Below are 17,499 nucleotides of genomic sequence, written 5' to 3'. Positions count from 1 at the left end.
GCCATTATTCATTCTAGCACATTCCATGTAAGCCATATTGGGGAACACCTTGTCTTAAGAATCTGGCTTCCTGGCCAGGTGCAGTGGCTCATGCCTATAATCCCAGCACTTTGGAAGGCCAAAATGGGTGGATCACTTGAGGCCAGGAGTTCGAGACCAGCCTGGCCAACATGGTAAAACTCCGTCTCTACTAAAAATACAAAAATTAGCCAGGTGTGGTGGCGGACGCCTGTACTCCCAGGTACTCGGGAGGTTGAGGTGAGGAAATCACTTGAACCCAGGAGGCAGAGGTTGCAGTGAGCCGAGATTGCACCACTGCACTGCAGCCTGGGAGACAGAGCGAGACCCTGTCTCAAAAACAAAAAAAGAATCTGGCTTTCTGACTCACCGCATATCAAAACTTCACAGGGAGAATTCCCAATTATTTTTTCATTGTGAACTCCCAGAGCATCAAAATAACATGGGGTGCATATGTCAGCGCCACACACAGAGGCTTCCCAGCTGGCTTTGCTCTATACTGCACTGGTCTATCTAGTGCATTTGACATATATGTGTGCATCTCTATGTGGTAAGTCTCATGTGAATTGTAAATGCATGTAAATGTGCAAACCTGTGGTCCCAGCATTGTGACAGCACTATGGGGAGATACAAAAGAAACACACACCTGGCTTCTGCCCTTGCAAAGCTTGGAATTTTCCTGAGAGAAGATAGGCATGGATGCAGCAAGGAACTTGCCATCCAAGCCGGACAGCATGCCCTCTAGTGTGAAAGGGGCTGATGGCAGATACACTGAAAATGAACAGGGCACCTGGCAAAGGGCATCACTTGCCCCACAAAGGTGGACATGAGCCTGAGTTCATACTGAAAAGAGAGTTGCATTCAAAATGGTAGGGGAGCCAGGGGTGGTGGCTCACCCCTGTAATCCCAGCACTTTGCGAGACCGAAGTGGGCAGATCACCTGAGGTCAGGAGTTCCAGACCAGTCTGGCCAATATGGTGAAACCCTGTCTCTACTAAAAATACAAAAATTAGCTGGGCGTGGTGGCACATGCCTGTAATCCCAGCTATTTGGGAGGTTGAGGCAGGAGAATCGCTTGAACCCGGGAGACAAAGGTTACAGTGAGCTGAGATAGCGCCATGCACTCCAGCCTGGGTGACAGAGCGAGACTTTGTCTTGAAAACAACAACAAAATTGCAGGGGAGGGTGGGGGATTCCAGGCAGAGGGTATAGGAGGATGCGAGGCCTGTGAGGAGACCAGCAACTGTGAGGCAGCGCCTTCATCCAGGGAAACTTGGGAAGCAGGGTTTGGTAAACAGAGAGTGCCCATCTACAAGGGTCCTGCCCACCATGCTTAGTAGTTTGGAATTGACAGAAATTGGGGTGGGGGCACTGTTTTGACTCTTGAGCCTGGGACTGTTGGGGGGGGGGGAAAGCAAGATTTTGTATACACTAATACGAAGAATTCATATATGATGGGCTGGGGAGAGGGCTGGAGTCTAGGAGACCGGTTGGTTAGGAAGCTGTTATCAGAGAGGCCTGGGGGAAGTACTAAGGATGAGAAGGGTTGGAGCTGAAACATGTGGGGAGGGAGGAGCTTGGGCATAGCAGGAGAGATCAGAGGGCCTCAATCAGGGCTTAAGCCCTAGGGGCTGGAAGAAGCAACTGTGTAGAGTATGTTGTATTAAAACAGACGTGTGTCTCCATGAGTGTGAGAGAGACCGTATGTTTGAGCGTATCTGTGAGTAGCCTGGGAGTGCAAATTGGAACTGATACCAACTCTCAGCTCTCACACTTAGCTTCTGTGATGAAAAGATTATGTCCATTTTGTCCTTTAATCTTCACAATAACCCTCATACTGGGAAGGGAGGGATAGATGACAGAACTAAATTTTGGAGAAGTTCAGAGACTTGCCTAAGGTCCTATGGATTGCCAGGAGCAGTCAGGACTCAGTTCCCCGGAGACATTACCAAGACTTCTCACGTGACAGTCCAGAGCCCTCCCAGGCGTGGGTAGGCCTCAACCTGTACAACTGGCTTTTGGAGGTGGACAGGAGCCGGGGAGCCCCTGAGCACCCGGGGTCACTCTTGCAGGAATCCTGCCTTTGCACGTGTGCTAGCTGAGCAGTCTTCCACTCAGTGGAGTGTGTGGAAAATACGGCCATCCTAGAGGTGTTGGAGCCACCCTGAGCCTTCACCCAAACTATCTGATCCCTTGAAGATCCATTTGGGGGTAGGGGGAGGAAGCACATTTTCCTTACATGCTCACTACGTCCCGGGAAATAGCTTACCGCATGGAAACCACGGTGCTCCTCCGATCCATGCTGCTGTTATTTGACGGCTACGTATTTTTATTTCATTCACACAGTTTACATTCAAAGTCAGAGGTGGATGTGAAATTTGAAAGGTTTTATTTCCTGACTACAGACAGCTTTAAGAGGCTGAATATCTGCCGCGACCACCGCCCCCAGGCTGGGAGGCAGCAGGGCAGGGGAGAGCAAGGGGCTTTGGGGTCGACCTCCCTGGGGAGGGTAGCCCCAGGGCCCTGATGTGCCCTCACTGGCCCTTCTTGTAGGCGTTCTTGATGATGGCGTTTTTGAACAGTGTCACCAGGGGAGTCTGGCTCTTCTCGGAGGTCATGAAGCCGCCGTAGCGCTTGTCCTTGGGCGGGCTGCCCCAGCGGAAGTGCTCCATCCTGTAGGGGCCCTCATCCTTCTTCTCGGCCGCCACCAGCAGGCTGTGCTCCAGGTCGGCCCGGGGCCCCGCGCTGTCGTCGGCAGGGCCATCGGGGCCATCCCCCGCCCGGGGCCGCTGGCCGGTCAGCTCCCTCTTGAACTCCAGGGGGAAGGCCTCGGCCGACTCGTCCTCGGCCCCATTGGGGTACACCTTCACCGGGCGCCGCTTCTTGCCCACCGGCTTGCCCCAGCGGAAGTGCTCCATGGAGTAGGAGCGCTTGCCCTCGCGCGGGCCCGGCTCGGCGCCATCGCCACGGGGCTTGGGGCCGCCCTCAGGTAGCAGGCCGCTGTCTTCGCCAGCCGCGACGTCCTCGCGCTTCTGCGCTGCGCCGCTGCCGCTGCTACTGTTGCGGCGGCCGAATCGGTCCCAGCGGAAGTGGCCCATGACGTACTTCCGGGGGTTCTCGGTCAGAGGCTGCTCGTCGCCATTGCCCGGAAACACCGGAGTCTCGGCCGAGAGGTCGGGCTTGCAGGCCCGGATGCACTCCTGGGGGAAGACGCGAGGGCATGAGGGCAGCCCGTGCCCTGCACCCCGGCCCGGCCACTGCGCGCGTCACTGCGCCTAGGCCCTGGCTGCCCTCGCCACGTGCCGGGGACACAGGGCGCAATGTCGGGCGTGTCAAGCGTCGAGGCTTCCCTACAGAGCAGGTCTGCCCACCTGCTTTCTTGGCACTCGTGGGCATCTAAGATCTTGCCACCGACTCTTTTGTTCCATCCCCTGCATGCTTCTGCCTGGCAACTGCAACAAACTCCCCATCCCATTCCATGGTTTGTCTAGCCATCTAGCCATTCCTAGCTTTTGTGACTAGGACCAAAGTCTTATTGTTATATGCCTGACATAAAGGAGTGACTCCAGGAAAGGCAGACAGGTGGTAGTTATTGGCACTTAATGAATATTGAGGGCAGGGCGCAGTGGTTCATGCCTATAATCCCAACACTGTGGGAGGCCAGGGCAGGCAGATCACCTGAAGTCAGGAGTTCAAGACCAGCATGGCCAATTTATGGTGAAATACCATCTCTAGCATAAATAAATAAATAAGCTGGGTGTGGTGGTGGGCGCCTGTAATCCCAGGTATCAGGAGCCTGAGTCAGGAGAACCACTTGAACCCGGGAGGTAGAGGCTGCAGTGAGGCAAGATCATACCACTGCACTCCATACACCAGCCTGGGCAACAGAGCAAGACTCCATCTCATAAATATATATATATAATAAATACATATGGTTTAATTCAAGTCCAGGAGGGGAGTGGGGCTGAAATTTGGGGGACAATCTCTCCATGTGATGGAAGTCTGGCTACTAGGGCCCATATTTTTAAACATATTTTAAATAATGCCCCAACCTTACCTCAGTGATGGAAAACCTACTTTATGCCCTACCCCAGCTTCATCTCTGCACTAAGCCTCCAAAACTGCACCTTGGTTCTTTCACGACTTCTAAGCTGATCTCTGAGAGATCCCCCAGTGAGCTCTGGGGCAAGCTCATTTCCCTGTAATCTCATTCTGGCTGGAGGGAGGGGTGGAAAGCCAGGGTTATTTCCATTGCACCATCTGTGGAACCTGTGTCTCTGCTCCTTGTCCCTGGAGGACTCAGTTGTGGTACATATTTGCTTAGGAAAATGGCTGCGTAGGTTGCAGCCTTGAGTTTTCAGTGATAAAAAGATGAAAAGCTCACTGGCTGCTCTCTTACTTGAGAATAGCAAAGGAGAAAATAAAAGGATTCTACCCACTCTGTTGAGCTGGACATTGCCGACTCCAGGTGTTTAGAATTACAGCTCTGTGGAATGTTAACAATGGAAAAAACTAACTTACACTCCCCTCCCCTGGATGGATAATGAAACAGGAGACTCAGAGAGGTGATAGGACCTGGTCAAGGTCCCACAGCTCACGACTGGGACTAGAACCCATGTGTCCTGACTGTGTCCAGTGCGCCCTCCCTGGTGAGCTGTGCAGTGGGTGTCTCAAGTCAAGAGACTCTTGGGTCTTTCTGAACTGGAACTCACAGAATTCCCTGGACTCTTCGTTTCTATTTTATATTACACATGAAAATTGGTCTGTGTCTTTGAGGACCTCATTCTATCTTCACCTTAACTCAGCTTCTGCACTGACAAAATACACAGAATGTAATTATGTACATTCCACCCTCAGCACCTGCCAGGTGATGGTAACAGGATTAAAATCCCAGTCACTGATAATAACAGTGTGGGTTTTTTGTTTGCTTGTTTGTTTTGTTTTGTTTTGAGACAAGGTCCCATTCTGTTACCCAAACTGAAGTACGATGGCATAATCATAGCTTACTGTGACCTCAAACTCTTGGCCTCAAGTGAACCTCCCAAGTAGCCGGGACTACAGGCACATGCCACCACACCTGGCTAACGTTTTTATTTTTTGTAGAAATGGGGGTCTCACTATGTTGCCCAGGCTAGTCTTGAATCCCTGGGCTCAAGCAATCCTCCCATCTTAGCATCCAAAAGTGCTGGGATTACAGCCATAAGCCATCTTGCCTGGTCTCAGTGTGCCTTTTAATCTCTGGATTTGGCATCATTACTCATTTATGCCCCCCAACACACACACACACACACACACACACACACACACACCCCACACACATGCAGATACATACACCCTGTGGTGACCTGGAGGGAGCTCCTATCTGACACAAAGGGCCTTCACATGCTCTGGAAAGACTGCAGAGGGACATGGGGGAAGGCCAGTCCTCCAGAAGTAGCATGAGACATTTGGCACCAATTACAGGAGAAAAAAAAAAAAAAAGTCCCCTGGTTTTTCCTTCTTCCAGAGATGATTTGAAGAACTACCTGGCTGGTTTTGCAACTGGTAGTAAAGAAAAGGGTAAGAAATATGGAATGAAAATGGCAAGTGATATGAGCTTCTTAAAAAGGAATAGTTTGGGAAGCTAAAGATTTAAAGTACAGAACAGATTGAGGGGGCAATTATTGTTCTTATAGCACCATCTCTAGCTTAAGGGTTTCAAGGTCTCCATAGAAGATGGGGCAGGAAGTAAGGATAACTAAACAGAAATTGTGGACTCAACCCCTCTCCCTGAAGCTGCTTCCTTCCCTCATTCCTTCTCCCATTTCTTACTTCACTGCAAAGTTTCGCTCCTGCCCTGGGTTGAATCATGCCTATCACTGGGAATGAATTTCCCTTTCCCCACACCCCTTTCTTTTGAGCTTTCCCAGCTCCGGTCCCATCTGATGTCTAAGCCAAGATGGCAGTCATGGCCCACGTACCAGCAGGTTGCTTTCCGTGGTGAGGTCCTGACACTGGCTGCTCTCCAGGCACCAGCCACGCACTTCCATGGAGGCCTGAAGCAGCAAGGCCAGCAACAGGGCCCCCGAGCGGCTGCAGCACGATCTCGGCATCTTCCAGGCAGGCTGAGGCACTGCAGAAGCAAACAAGATTGGTGGGACCCCTGCAAGGAGCAAAACAATGTTGGCCACTCATCAGGAAGGACTTTGAGCCAACATTAACAACACGCTCTCTTGTGGAGTTAAAGGCATTTTAAGGACAGGAGCAATGCTGAGAAAGGAGGTGTGTAGTAGGGTGGTGGTATAAGTTGTGGTAAGGAGGAAGAAATGGACCTGGGGAAACTGTGGCCATTTCCCTGTTGTCTTCTATTAAAATGAGACACCTAAAAAGGTTAAGGCTGTAGGCTATTTTGGGGATTGCTTGGTTCTGCCCCTCCCATGAGAGATGGGAAAATTGAAGCCCAAAGAGAGACAATTACTCTAATGTTCGTGACAAGGTAAGGCTAAGCTCCTAACAGAGAACTCTCCTGTTTCACTACATGAAGCTGTAGCTCTGACATGCCAGATCTAAGGGGTGAAAGTAACTTGGGAAAAACAGAGGACCCTGAAATTCCTGCTCAAGATGGTCTTTTCCCCTTTTATTCCACCAGGATCCTATCATTCCTCTGAAACTCTATTTCCTATGAATATTGGGTTGACAGCAAAGCAAATAAAACCACTGGCCAATTTAGGCAGCATTTCAAGCAACCTGATTTAATGTCCTGCACACAAATTACTCTGGTGATCACTATTATCCAGACTCTAGTAACTTTGGAGAGCTTCATTTATAAAGCAGATTTCAGTTCTTTTAAATCTGGCTCATCTTCTGAATACATCACATGTCAGATGTCTTGTTCTCTAGATCTCTGAAATGTGGTCTGAAATGGCAGGATTTGTAGAGGATGCAGGTGTGGAGGTGAAAGAGACAGACCAGAAGGGAATTACCTCCTGGTGGAACAGCCACTGCAGATACTTTTGAAGAATCCAGAAAGTGCCTGTGGGCAGAAGCTGAGGTCAAGACACCAGGGGACAGTAAAGAGGGGTCATCCATGATGCCTCTAGTCCCTTGCGCCCACCCCTTTCTCCAGCACTACCCTCACACTGCCAGATTTCCCTTAACCAGGTGGACCCCCTGAAGCCATCTCGAGGACTGAGATCAGCTCACCACCAACCCGACAATCATTTTGGATTTCAGAAGATCTTCTCAGCCAGCTGCTAGAAAGAAATGTAATTAGATGAGAAAAGTGATTCACATTAAAGTGTGGATGACTAAGTGTCTTGTCACTCCTAATGAACGCTGGCATTTTAAAATAAGTTTGCCTAAAAGAAATCTCTCATTTGGGGAGGCGTTGGCCAAATCTTTTTTATATAGGGGAGGCTTTGGAAGTGAAAGTCCTCCGAAGTGCTCATTGTCTACTTCAGGAGGCCACTTCCTTCTCTCTGCCCCACCCTTGCCCTATTCCCCAGGCGCTGGGCCAGCGCAGGGCTCGCTTCTGAAGCGTTGCCTGGCAAGGCTGAGCATTTTCAGAGCAGCCATTAGATGGCGCTGGCAGCCAGTGACTGGCCCAGGGGCGCTTCTGCCAAAGGGGCAACTGAATGAGCTTTGGTCATCTCCTGGCTCCAAGAGACAGGCTGTTCCCATTGTAGCCTGCCAGTGATCCAGTTAAAGTACACAGTCCGAACTTGGTGGACCAGGCAATTAGATTAAAGCTCCAAGTTGACTGTAGCACATTTAGCTCTGAAAAATGCCCAGATGTTACAGTCACAGAAAAATGGTAGTTACATATGTCACCAAATGCAAATGTAAAGTAACATATTAGTAGAGGAAAAAAATAAAATCATACAGGTCTAATGGTTCCCTCAACTATATTTCAATTGTCATCAAAGATAACTACTCTGGAGTGATTTCCATTTGCTAGAAGCAATGACTTCAGGCCTTCCTGGAAAGCCCCAGAGAGCATTTCCCCTCCTTATGCCCTGTGGGCTGTGTTGTACAATTTGGTAACATATTCACTCCCACCCTCTCAGAGCTTATATTCTGATGCTCAACCGTTAGATGGCGGCTATTGCTAAAGTTTCAGATTCCTTCCTGAAAGATGATTTTGTGTTTGCATTGTATATTTTGCTTATGTATATGTGTATTTGCTTATGTGTATTTTCAGTTTTCTACAATGAACAAATATTACCTTTTTGTGTCATTTTCTTAAAGCAACAAATTATTGGGGAAATATCAAATGTTGTACTTTTTAAAGTAGGGCAAGTATTATAATCCAAAAATGGAAAGCTCTGGAAAAATAGAAACTTGCAATTTGCTTATCCAAAGATAAACTTTTTAGTAGAACTACACTTATTCGAACTTCATAGGTGTGAGCTCAACAAATCATTTTGTTTGTTACTCTAAAACTGCACGCTAGCCTTGCCCTTCTGTAAAGATTAGAGGAGCACAGGGGCGGAATTTTGTCCTCACACCGTGACATACAGGCATCGAATCCTAAAACAAAAGTTTCAAAGGAATATTAAGTCATTAAAGTGGCCATAATCTGTGCATAACTTATAAACTGACAAAAAAAAAATCCACACACACTTTTGTTTTCCTTGGCTCCTTCCAGCCATTCTGTAAGAACCCTTCCTGCCCCATTTAAACATGAAGAATTTGGGGAATCCAAATGCCAAATGGACTGTCTCTCCTTCACTGGGAACGCCCCTTACCTGAGCCTTGATCATTCCAAATGGCTGCCTGCGCCCTGAACCCAGGGTTTGCGCCATAAACGGTCCGCCCCTGGTTCTGTTGAGGGCATCCGAAACTGGACAGTGCATTTCAGGACCTGGGACAGCTCCCGCCCGGCCACCTGTTTTTAACCCCAGCTAGGTCTTGGAGAGAAGAGACCCAACTATTCTGTATTGTAATTGACCCAGGAATTTATCATAGCGCGGCCACCTCGGGTGCGCTAAGGTGGGCAGGGAAACAAGGATTCAGGGGTCTGAATCCAAAAAAATCTGGAAGGTAGGGCGTTCACTATGACTTTTATCCTTTTCTTTGCTGCCCCGTTTCCAACATTAAATTGTGAGAGCGTGTATGAAATTTGACTTTCAAGAAGTGACATCTATCCTGGAAATTGGGAGCAAGAGATACTAAAAGACCGGGCTGGCCGGGTGCTGTGGCTCACGCCTGTAATCCCAGAACTTTGGGAGGCCAAGGCGGGCGGATCACCTGAGGTCGGGAGTTTGAGATCAGCCTGATCAACATGGAGAAACTCCGTCTCTACTAAAAATACAAAAACTAGCCGGATGTGGTGGCGCATGTCTGTAATCCCAGCTACTCGGGAGGCTGAGGCGGGAGAATCGCTTGAACCCGGGAGGCGGAGGTTGCGGTGAGCGGAGATCGCCCCTTTGCTTTCCAGCCTGGGCGACAAGAGCGAAACTCCGTCTCAAAAAAAAAAAAAAAAAAAAAAAAAAAAAAAAAAAAAAAGACCGGGCTGTCCCAAGACCTCCTAGCAGGCGCTCGGAGCCTCCGGGGCCCTAGCAGCCTGCGGTCCCGGTTTCCCCACATGAGCGCCGTGAACCCAGACCGCGACGAGCCCTTGGGGGATCGGAGGCCGCCGGCTCTCTGGAGGCAGCGCCTGCAGCTCCGCGGCCGTTCGCCCAGGGGCCGGACGTGGGCCCTCCAGCTCAGCTGCCGGCGGCTTCTCACGCCGCAGTCGGCACAGAAAGTTTGCCGAGAACTCGGGACCGCGGAGAGCCGGAGGCGCTCAGGTCCGCCTTCGGAGCCGGAGCCGGCAGACTGCATCGCGAGGACGCGGACAGGGAATCCCGGGGAAAGAGCGCGGTTCCCCCCGGCTGCGCCCTTACCTGTGCCGGGAGGCTGCTCTCTGAGGGCGGGGACGTTCGGCGGCCTCTCTCGGTCGCTGCTCTTCTATCCCTCCTTCGCCGTCTCTTGGTCCCGCGCTCCTCTGTCCTTATATACTTACCGAGCTCTCCTGGCGGGCGCGGGACCTTGACCTTCCCGGCAGCGCACGAGCAACAACCCGGGCCCGAGGAAGGGGGGCCGCGGGGCGTGGGAGGGGGGCTTCCAGACGGGGGAAGAGCGCAGGGGAGACGCGCCCGGAAAGTGGCTGGAATTAGCACTGTCCTGCCGAAGGCGCACCTGAAGCCCGCCCTCAGGAAGAACTTAATTATGGATGGCGCTGGGTCTCCGCTTAGGACGGGCGGGAGGCTTAGCACCCCGGTGTGGGGCAGGCCGGGCAGCCTCTGAGGTCTTCGAGGCGAGGGTGAAGTTACCCGCGTGCGTGCTGGGGCTGGCATCTGCCTGGTTCTCATTCGGCGGTAAATATCACCGCAGACGGAATGTGTCCGTCCGCACTCGGGGAGGCCTCCGATTTCCCCATTGTTTGGAAACCGTGATGTGGAAGTTGTGGGGAATCATATTTTCTCTGTTCCACTTTGGGAGGGGAGGAGGGAGCAGAGGTCAGGAGCCGTCTTGGGGGTGTGAAAGTGAACTACACTGCTCCCCCGGGGCCTGCTCTCCAAGGGCCTAGTTTCGGGGAGGCTTCCTTCTGTGCTCCAAGCCTCAAGGAAAAAGTCCTGTTAACCTTAAACCATTAAATAGAGAGAGGGTGATGCTGTGAAGAGCAGCTGAAGTGCTGACAGGGCGGTCTGGGGACTCAGACAATTTTCAACATCCCCCTTGGCCCTGGAGTTCTGGCTTGGCTTTTGTTCCAAATGTCAGACCAGAGAGAAGAGGACAGCACTCAAACCAAGCGTAAGAGACTCTACCTTAACCTGGAGTAAATACAGAAAACCAAATGTGCGATGTGGTGGGTGTGAGAGGGAGTATTGGGACTAAACTGTACTTCAAATGAAGACACTTGCTTAATCTGCCAAATGCCAGAACTTTCCTGATTCCCCATGAGATGCTCTTTTAGACTCCAGGACTCTCTTGTGGATTCAACTTTTCTGGTGACATTGGCTTTACATTCAGCAATCCTTTCCTTTTGGACCACAAGAGAGATCCAAGCTCCTCCACGGTAGACAAGGCGCTTCATCACCCAGCCTTGGCCCCTTTCCAGGGCCATTTCCCAGTTCTCCACCTTTCATCCTGGCACTTCAGCATGCACAAACATTCACACTGCTAGAACGTGGCTTTCCTGGGTCTCCATTGTCCAAACTGTTTCCCTAACTAGAACATCCTTCCTCTCTCCAGCCATCCAGGAGCTTGACTGACATCAGGATGTAGCCCATCCATCGGTCCCTGTTCTCTGAAGCTCTCTTTGGCCACTTTTCCTACCAGGGGCATGAGGTATGACCTCCTCTGACTTCCACAAAAGTCCATCCCCATCTTGTCAGTGCATGTGGCTGTTTTAGTCAGATATGTATTTCTTGGAATTTGTCTATTTCATCGAAATTATTTAATTTATTGGCTTAAAATTATTTATTATATCTTTTAAGCATCTGGGATCTATAGTTTTGTCCCTTTTCATCTCTGATATTGGTTATTTGTGTGTCCTCTTATTTCTTGACTATTTATCTTGTTTTGTTTTGTTTTGTTTTTTTGAGACAGAGTTTCACTTTTGTTGCCCAGGCGGGAGTGCAATGGCGCCATCTCGGCTCACCACAACTTCCGCCTCCCGGGTTCAAGCAATTCTCCTGCTTCAGCCTCACAAGTAGCTGGGATTACAGGCATGTGCCAACACACCCGACTAATTTTTTGTATTTTTAGTAGAGATGAGGTTTCTCCATGTTGGTCATGCTGGTCTCAAACTCCCGACCTCAGGTGATCCACCTGCCTCAGCCTCCCAAAGTGCTGGGATTACAGGCATGAGCCACCATGCCTGGACTCTTGATTAGTTTTCTTAGGGGGTTATCCACTTTATTAGTCTTTTTAATAATGCATTTTGTTCTGTTAATTTTCTGTACTATATGTACACTTTTTCATATTTCTGAAATTTTTACTCTTATTATTTCTTGCCTTCTATGTCTACGGGTTTAATTAGCTATTCTTTTTCTGTACTCATGAGTTGGAAATTAAATAAATACTTTTACTTAGATAATTGATACTGAACCATTTTTTCCCCTCTTTTTTTTTTTTTTTTTTTTTTTTTTTTTACATTTCCTGGGCTGGTCTTCAACTCTTGGGCTCAAGTGATCCCCCTGAGCCTCCCTAGTAGCTGGGACTGTAGATGCATGCCACTGTGCCCGGCTCCTTTCTTCTTTCTTTTACATATGTATTTATGGCCATATTTTCTAAGTACAGCTTTATATGCATCCCACAACTTTTGATATGTCACATTTCGATTACCATTTGTTTAAAATATCTTTTTATTTTCATTGAGATGTCTTCTTTGACCTATAGGTTATTAAAATATATTCTGCTTAACTTCTAACGCTTCCAATTCATACCACCAACTTAGAAAAAAAGAAAAAACTTCTAAACCTTGGGGATGTTCCAGTCATGTTTTTAAACTAATTTTTTGCTTAATTCCCTAGTAGTCAGAGAACATGCTCTGTTTGATTTCAGATCTTGAAAATTTTTTGAGGCTTGCTTAACAGATAAACAGAGGGTTCATTTTGATTAGGGCTTCGTGTGCACTCCAAAAGAAGTGTCTCACTGCGCTGTATTCTGTGACTCTGTATATTCGCAAATATTCTATATCCTTGCTCTACCTATATCCTTGCCAACTATTTGTCATCTTATTATGTTAGTTACTGAGAAAAGCATGCTTTTGAAATCTCTCCACTATTTTTGTGGATTTTTCTATTTGGTCCTGGCATAAAAACAACACAACTCAGCCAGGCACAGGGGCTCACGCCTGTAATCCCAGCACTTTGGGAGGCCGAGGTAGGCAGATGACCTGAGGTCAGGAGTTTCAGACCAGTCTGGTCAACATGGTGAAAACCCGTCTCTACTAAAAATACAAAAGTTAGCCAGGCATGATGGCACGTGCCTATAGTCTTAGCTACTCCGGAAGCTGAGGCAGGAGAATTGCTTGAACCCGGGAGGCGGAGGTTGCAGTGAGCCAAGATCGTGCCACCGCACTCCAGCTCGGGTGACAAGAGCAAGACTCCGTTTCAAACAAAAACAAAACTCTATGAATTAAATGGTGAATGTGGGTGGAGGGTAATGTAGGATTAAGGATAAAGATGGCAGAAAGGGCCAGGTGTGGTGGCTCATACCTATAATCCCAGCACTTTGGGAGGCTGACGTGAGCAGATCATGAGGTCAGGAGTTCGAGACCAGCCTGATCAACATGGTGAAACCCCATGTCTACTAAAAATACAAAAATTAGCCAGGCATGGTGGTGCGTGCCTGTAATCCCAGCAACTTGGGAGGCTGAGGCAGGAAAATCACTTCAACCTGGGAGGCGGAGGTTGCAGTGAGACAAGATTGCGCCTCTGCACTCCAGCCTGGGCAACAGAGCAAGGCTCCATCTCAAAAAAGAAGAAGGAGAAGGAGAAGAAGAAAAAGAGAAAAAAAGAAATTCTGAAATCCAGCCTGGCACACGTGACCACGTGACCAGTTCCTTCAGGATGCAGTTCCACTGCCTAGAATGATTCTCCGAAGCTCTTGGTTCCATCCTCTGGGCTCTTGGTCTGTTCTCTGTGTTAGCATTCCTTTTGCATAATAGCCAAGATTTGCACCTGAGTAATTTTCTTGTTTTTTTCCTGCCTATGATATTTCAGGGGTTCAAAAGCTTCTTTTTGTTTGTCCAGCTTGACCACTGCCTGTCATATGGATTAAAGGGGACAATTCCTATAAAGCTCTTAGAGCAGGGCCTGACCCCTAGTTAGTCCTGTACAACTGCTAGCCCTTAGCCTTAATACTATGGGAGTGCTGGTGAGAAGGGAGGAGGGAAGAGGAAGGAAGGAAAGAAGGAAGGAAGGAAGGAAGGAAGGAAGGAAGGAAGGAAGGAAGGAAGGAAGGAAAAAGGAAGGAAGGAAAAAGGAAGGAAGGGAGGGAAGGAAGAAATGAAGGGAGGAGGGAAGGAGGAAGAAAGGGAGGAAGAAGCAAGGAAGGGAGGGAAGGAAGAAATAAAGGAAGGGAGGAGGGAAGGAACGAAGGAAGCAAGGAAGATAAGGAAGGAGAGAGGGAGGGAGGGAGGGAAGAAAGGAAGGAAGGAAGAAATGAAAGAAGGAAGGAGGGAAGAAAGGAAGGAGGAAAGGAAGTAAGACAGGAGCAGACACAGGGTCTTTTGGACAGGGTAGCTGATGGGCTCGTTGGGAGACCCTGCTTGTGAGGACTCCTGGGGCCAGGGCGATTCACCTGCACCTGGCTGCGGGCATGCCAGGTGGCCGTAGACGTAGGGCTGGGGCTGCTCTCATCATCCCAGCTTTTCACCTTTGAGGTTTTAATTGGAAAAGAGATGTCACCAGCCTGTGAGTGCGTTACAAGGGCAGGTGCAGGGGAGGCTGATGACTGAGAGGACAGCAACAAGGACAGGGTGGCAGAGAGCCCAACATGGGGCAATGGGTGAGGAGGTACAAGGAGGGTGACCTTGCTGTCAGCCTCCAGGTACTGGGGCTGGTAATGGGGGACATTACACTGGAAGAAGAGAAGACTTAGGGATGAAGCTGCCTCGTGTCTGTGTTTTGGGGACCTTGCTGGAGCAAGCACCAATTCATGCTTTGAGGATCTGAGCGAGGAGCCCCAACTCCTCCCTGGCACGCCCTTCTTCACTCTCTCTCCATAGTCTCCATGGACAAGCTGGGGGCAGCTGCCATCCCTGCCTCATGGAATAACAAGTGTCCCTTCTCGGTGATCCTTAGGCTCAGCCAGGGCCTCTTCATTCCTGCTGTTGTTTGGTCCAGAGGGGCCCTTGGGGCTGCTCAGCTGGTGCCCGTTGCCTGCAAGGACACAGCTACCATTATCAGTGCCTGGTAGAGAGTTGGTGCTTGAAAAATATTTGTAGAGCGAGGGTAGAAGGGGATGAATGAGGAAGGGAGACCCTCTCCCTCTTAACCCTCAGTTTGCAGAAACTCATAATTCTCTAAAACCCTCTTTGTCAGAGGCATTTGAACCAGAGCAACTCCATCTTGAATAGGGGCTGGGTAACATGAGGCCGAGACCTACTTGGCTGTATTCCCAATGTTTAAGGCATTCTAAGTCACAGGATGAGATAGGAGGTCGGCACAAGATACAGGTTATAAAGAACTTGCTGATAAAACAGGTTGCAGTAAAGAAGCTGGCTAAAACCCACCAAAACAAAGACGGCCACTGAGAGTGACCTCTGGTCCTCCTCACTGCTACACTCCCACCAGTGCCATGACAGTTTACAGATGCCATGGCAATGTCAGGAAGTTACCCTATATGGTCTAAAAAGGGGAGGGATAAATAATCCACCCCTGTCTAGCATACCATCAAGAAATAACCACAAAAATAGTTAACCAGGCCAGGTGTGGTGGCTCAGGCCTGTAATCCCAGCACTTTGGGAGGTCGTGGTGGGTGGATCATGAGGTCAGGAGTTCAAGACCAGCCTGGCCAAGATGGTGAAACCCCATCTCTACTAAAAATACAAAAATTAGCCGGGCATGGTGGCAGACGCCTGTAATCCCAGCTATTCAGGAGGCTGAGGCAGAGAATTGCTTGAGCCTGGGAGGTGGAGGCTGCAGTGAGCCAAGATCGCGCCACTGCACCCCAACCTGGGCGACAGAGTGAGACTCTGTCTCAAAAAAAAAAAAAAAAAAAAAAAGTTAACCAGCAGCCCTCCAGGCTGCTCTGCCCATGGAGTAGCCATTCTTTCATTCCTTTCCTTTCCTAATGAATAAACTTGCTTTCACTTTACTCTATGGACTTGCCCAGAATTCTTTTTTGTGTGAAATCCAAGGACCCTCTCTTGGGGTCCAGATTGGGGTTCCTTTCCAGCAACATTTCCGTACTCCCTCTGTAGGACACATGAACCTGAAACAGGGAAGTGTCTCCTCTTCATTGTGTCTGAATGAGAAATAGTCCGGTATCTTCCCCTTTATGTGCACATTCAAGAAATCCTGACTACTGCTAAAATTGCACTGGGGTTCAGAAAATGATACCCCAAAATATGGAACTAAAGAAGCAGCTTCAGTTCTTCGAAGAACCTTCAAAATCTTGCCCTGACCTTCCCCTCACTCCCTGTCTTTCTGATTTTTTCCAAAACACCAGAAGGTACTGTCTTTGGCATTTCCATATCTGACTAAGGAAACTTCTTCCCAAAAGAAATGCAATTGTCTGAAGGCTCCCTTCATAGGAATCTCATCAAATAGCCAGGAAAGAAAGATTAACCACCTGAGAAGAGACTGGGAGTATCACCACCTCCAGACAGAATTTTCATCCGTTTTTCTGAGGGCAACTCCCAGAGATAGCCTGGGGGGTTACCTGTGTAATAAGACAGGCTGCTTTCACAGTGATTTTTCTGTTTCTCACCTTCACACCAACTACCCAAAGAATAGAGAGGAACTTTGTCCCAGGCCATTGTTCCTTGGACGCATTCACTTTCCTAGAAAATCATTTACTCAAATGCCCCTCATTTTCCCTTCCCCTATCAAGAAATACATGCAGGCATCTAGACCTCACTGAGTTACTGGGTAATCATTCTCCCGCCATTCTGCCGTGCTATACACATGAAATTAATTTGTTTATCTTGTTCCCCTATTAATCTGTCTATTAGCAGTTGATTTTCAACAAAACTTCAGAGGCAGAGTGAAGGGAGGAAACGTTCTCTGGGCACCCACAATTGTCAACAGAAACCCTAATTAAGAATCTCTCTGAGGGAAGCCCGATGGGGTTTGCAGGGCAGACATGGAACTGCCTCCAGAAAAGGACCTGAAGCCTGAAGCACAGCAGAGGAGAGGGTTATTGGTGCCCCAGATGGCCCGACAATTCAGGCGGATCCCACTGCCCCGCTTCATCCCTGCAACATGCCCTCCCCAGTCTCAGCCTTTTCATTGAGCTTCTCCCATTCAGCGCTGCAGCTGGGCCACTTCACCAGCCTTCGGTTTGACCTCAAGGGCAAAGAGGAATCAATTTGTGCAGAGAACTGGAATGAAAGAGATTTCAATTGACCTTTGAATGGGGTTTTAATTTGCTTTATTCCAGCCAAAGGGGCCTCGTGAAGAGACCCTTGAGACTGCTTTTATCCACTAATGCGCGCATTAGTGCAGCAGTCTGGGCCAAGGTCTGCTTGGTCTGGGTGCCGCAGAGCACAGGGAGAGGGCCAGAGTCCATGCCCCTCCCTAGAGCAGGTTTTCAGCACCCTCAGGGCCCAAAGCAGAGTCAAGAGTGGAGGAAGGGCCTGGGTAATACGGTGGAACCCCATTTCTACAAGCATATATATATATATATACAAAAAAAAAAATTAGCCAGGTGTGGTGACGCACGCCTGTAGTCCCAGCTCCTTGGGAGGCTGAGGTGGGAGGATCCCTTGAACCCAGGAGGTAGAGGCCACAGTGAGCCGTGATCATGCCATTGCACTCCAATCTAGGCAACAGAGCCAAAGCC

At 49.2% G+C, this 17,499-nt stretch overlaps 1 protein-coding gene across 1 annotated transcript; it reads right to left on the bottom strand.

Moving 5' to 3' along the window:
- Nucleotides 1–2,384: 2,384 nt before the first annotated feature.
- POMC (proopiomelanocortin) lies at nucleotides 2,385–9,969 on the bottom strand. The gene is made up of 3 exons (XM_005576403.5): nucleotides 9,885–9,969; nucleotides 5,979–6,130; nucleotides 2,385–3,218 (listed from the first exon to the last, which is right to left on the bottom strand). The coding sequence occupies exons 2-3, from the start codon at nucleotides 6,108–6,110 to the stop codon at nucleotides 2,553–2,555; spliced, it is 798 nt and encodes a 265-aa protein (XP_005576460.2). The 5' UTR covers nucleotides 6,111–6,130; nucleotides 9,885–9,969; the 3' UTR covers nucleotides 2,385–2,552.
- Nucleotides 9,970–17,499: the final 7,530 nt, after the last annotated feature.

The sequence above is a fragment of the Macaca fascicularis genome, chromosome 13 (genome assembly GCF_037993035.2).
Source record: "Macaca fascicularis isolate 582-1 chromosome 13, T2T-MFA8v1.1".
In the NCBI taxonomy this organism is placed as follows: Eukaryota; Metazoa; Chordata; class Mammalia; order Primates; family Cercopithecidae; genus Macaca; species Macaca fascicularis.
The sequence above is the reverse complement of the archived record's forward strand: the minus strand, read 5'-3'. Positions and strand labels throughout refer to the sequence as shown.

Coding starts and splice junctions, on each gene's coding strand:
- POMC (XM_005576403.5), bottom strand. CDS start 6,110: ATGCCGAGATCGTGCTGCAGCCGCTCGGGGGCCCTGTTGCTGGCCTTG. Junction 3,219..5,978: donor CCACGGAAAGCAACCTGCTG/GTACGTGGGCCA, acceptor GTCTTCCCCCAG/GAGTGCATCCGGGCCTGCAA.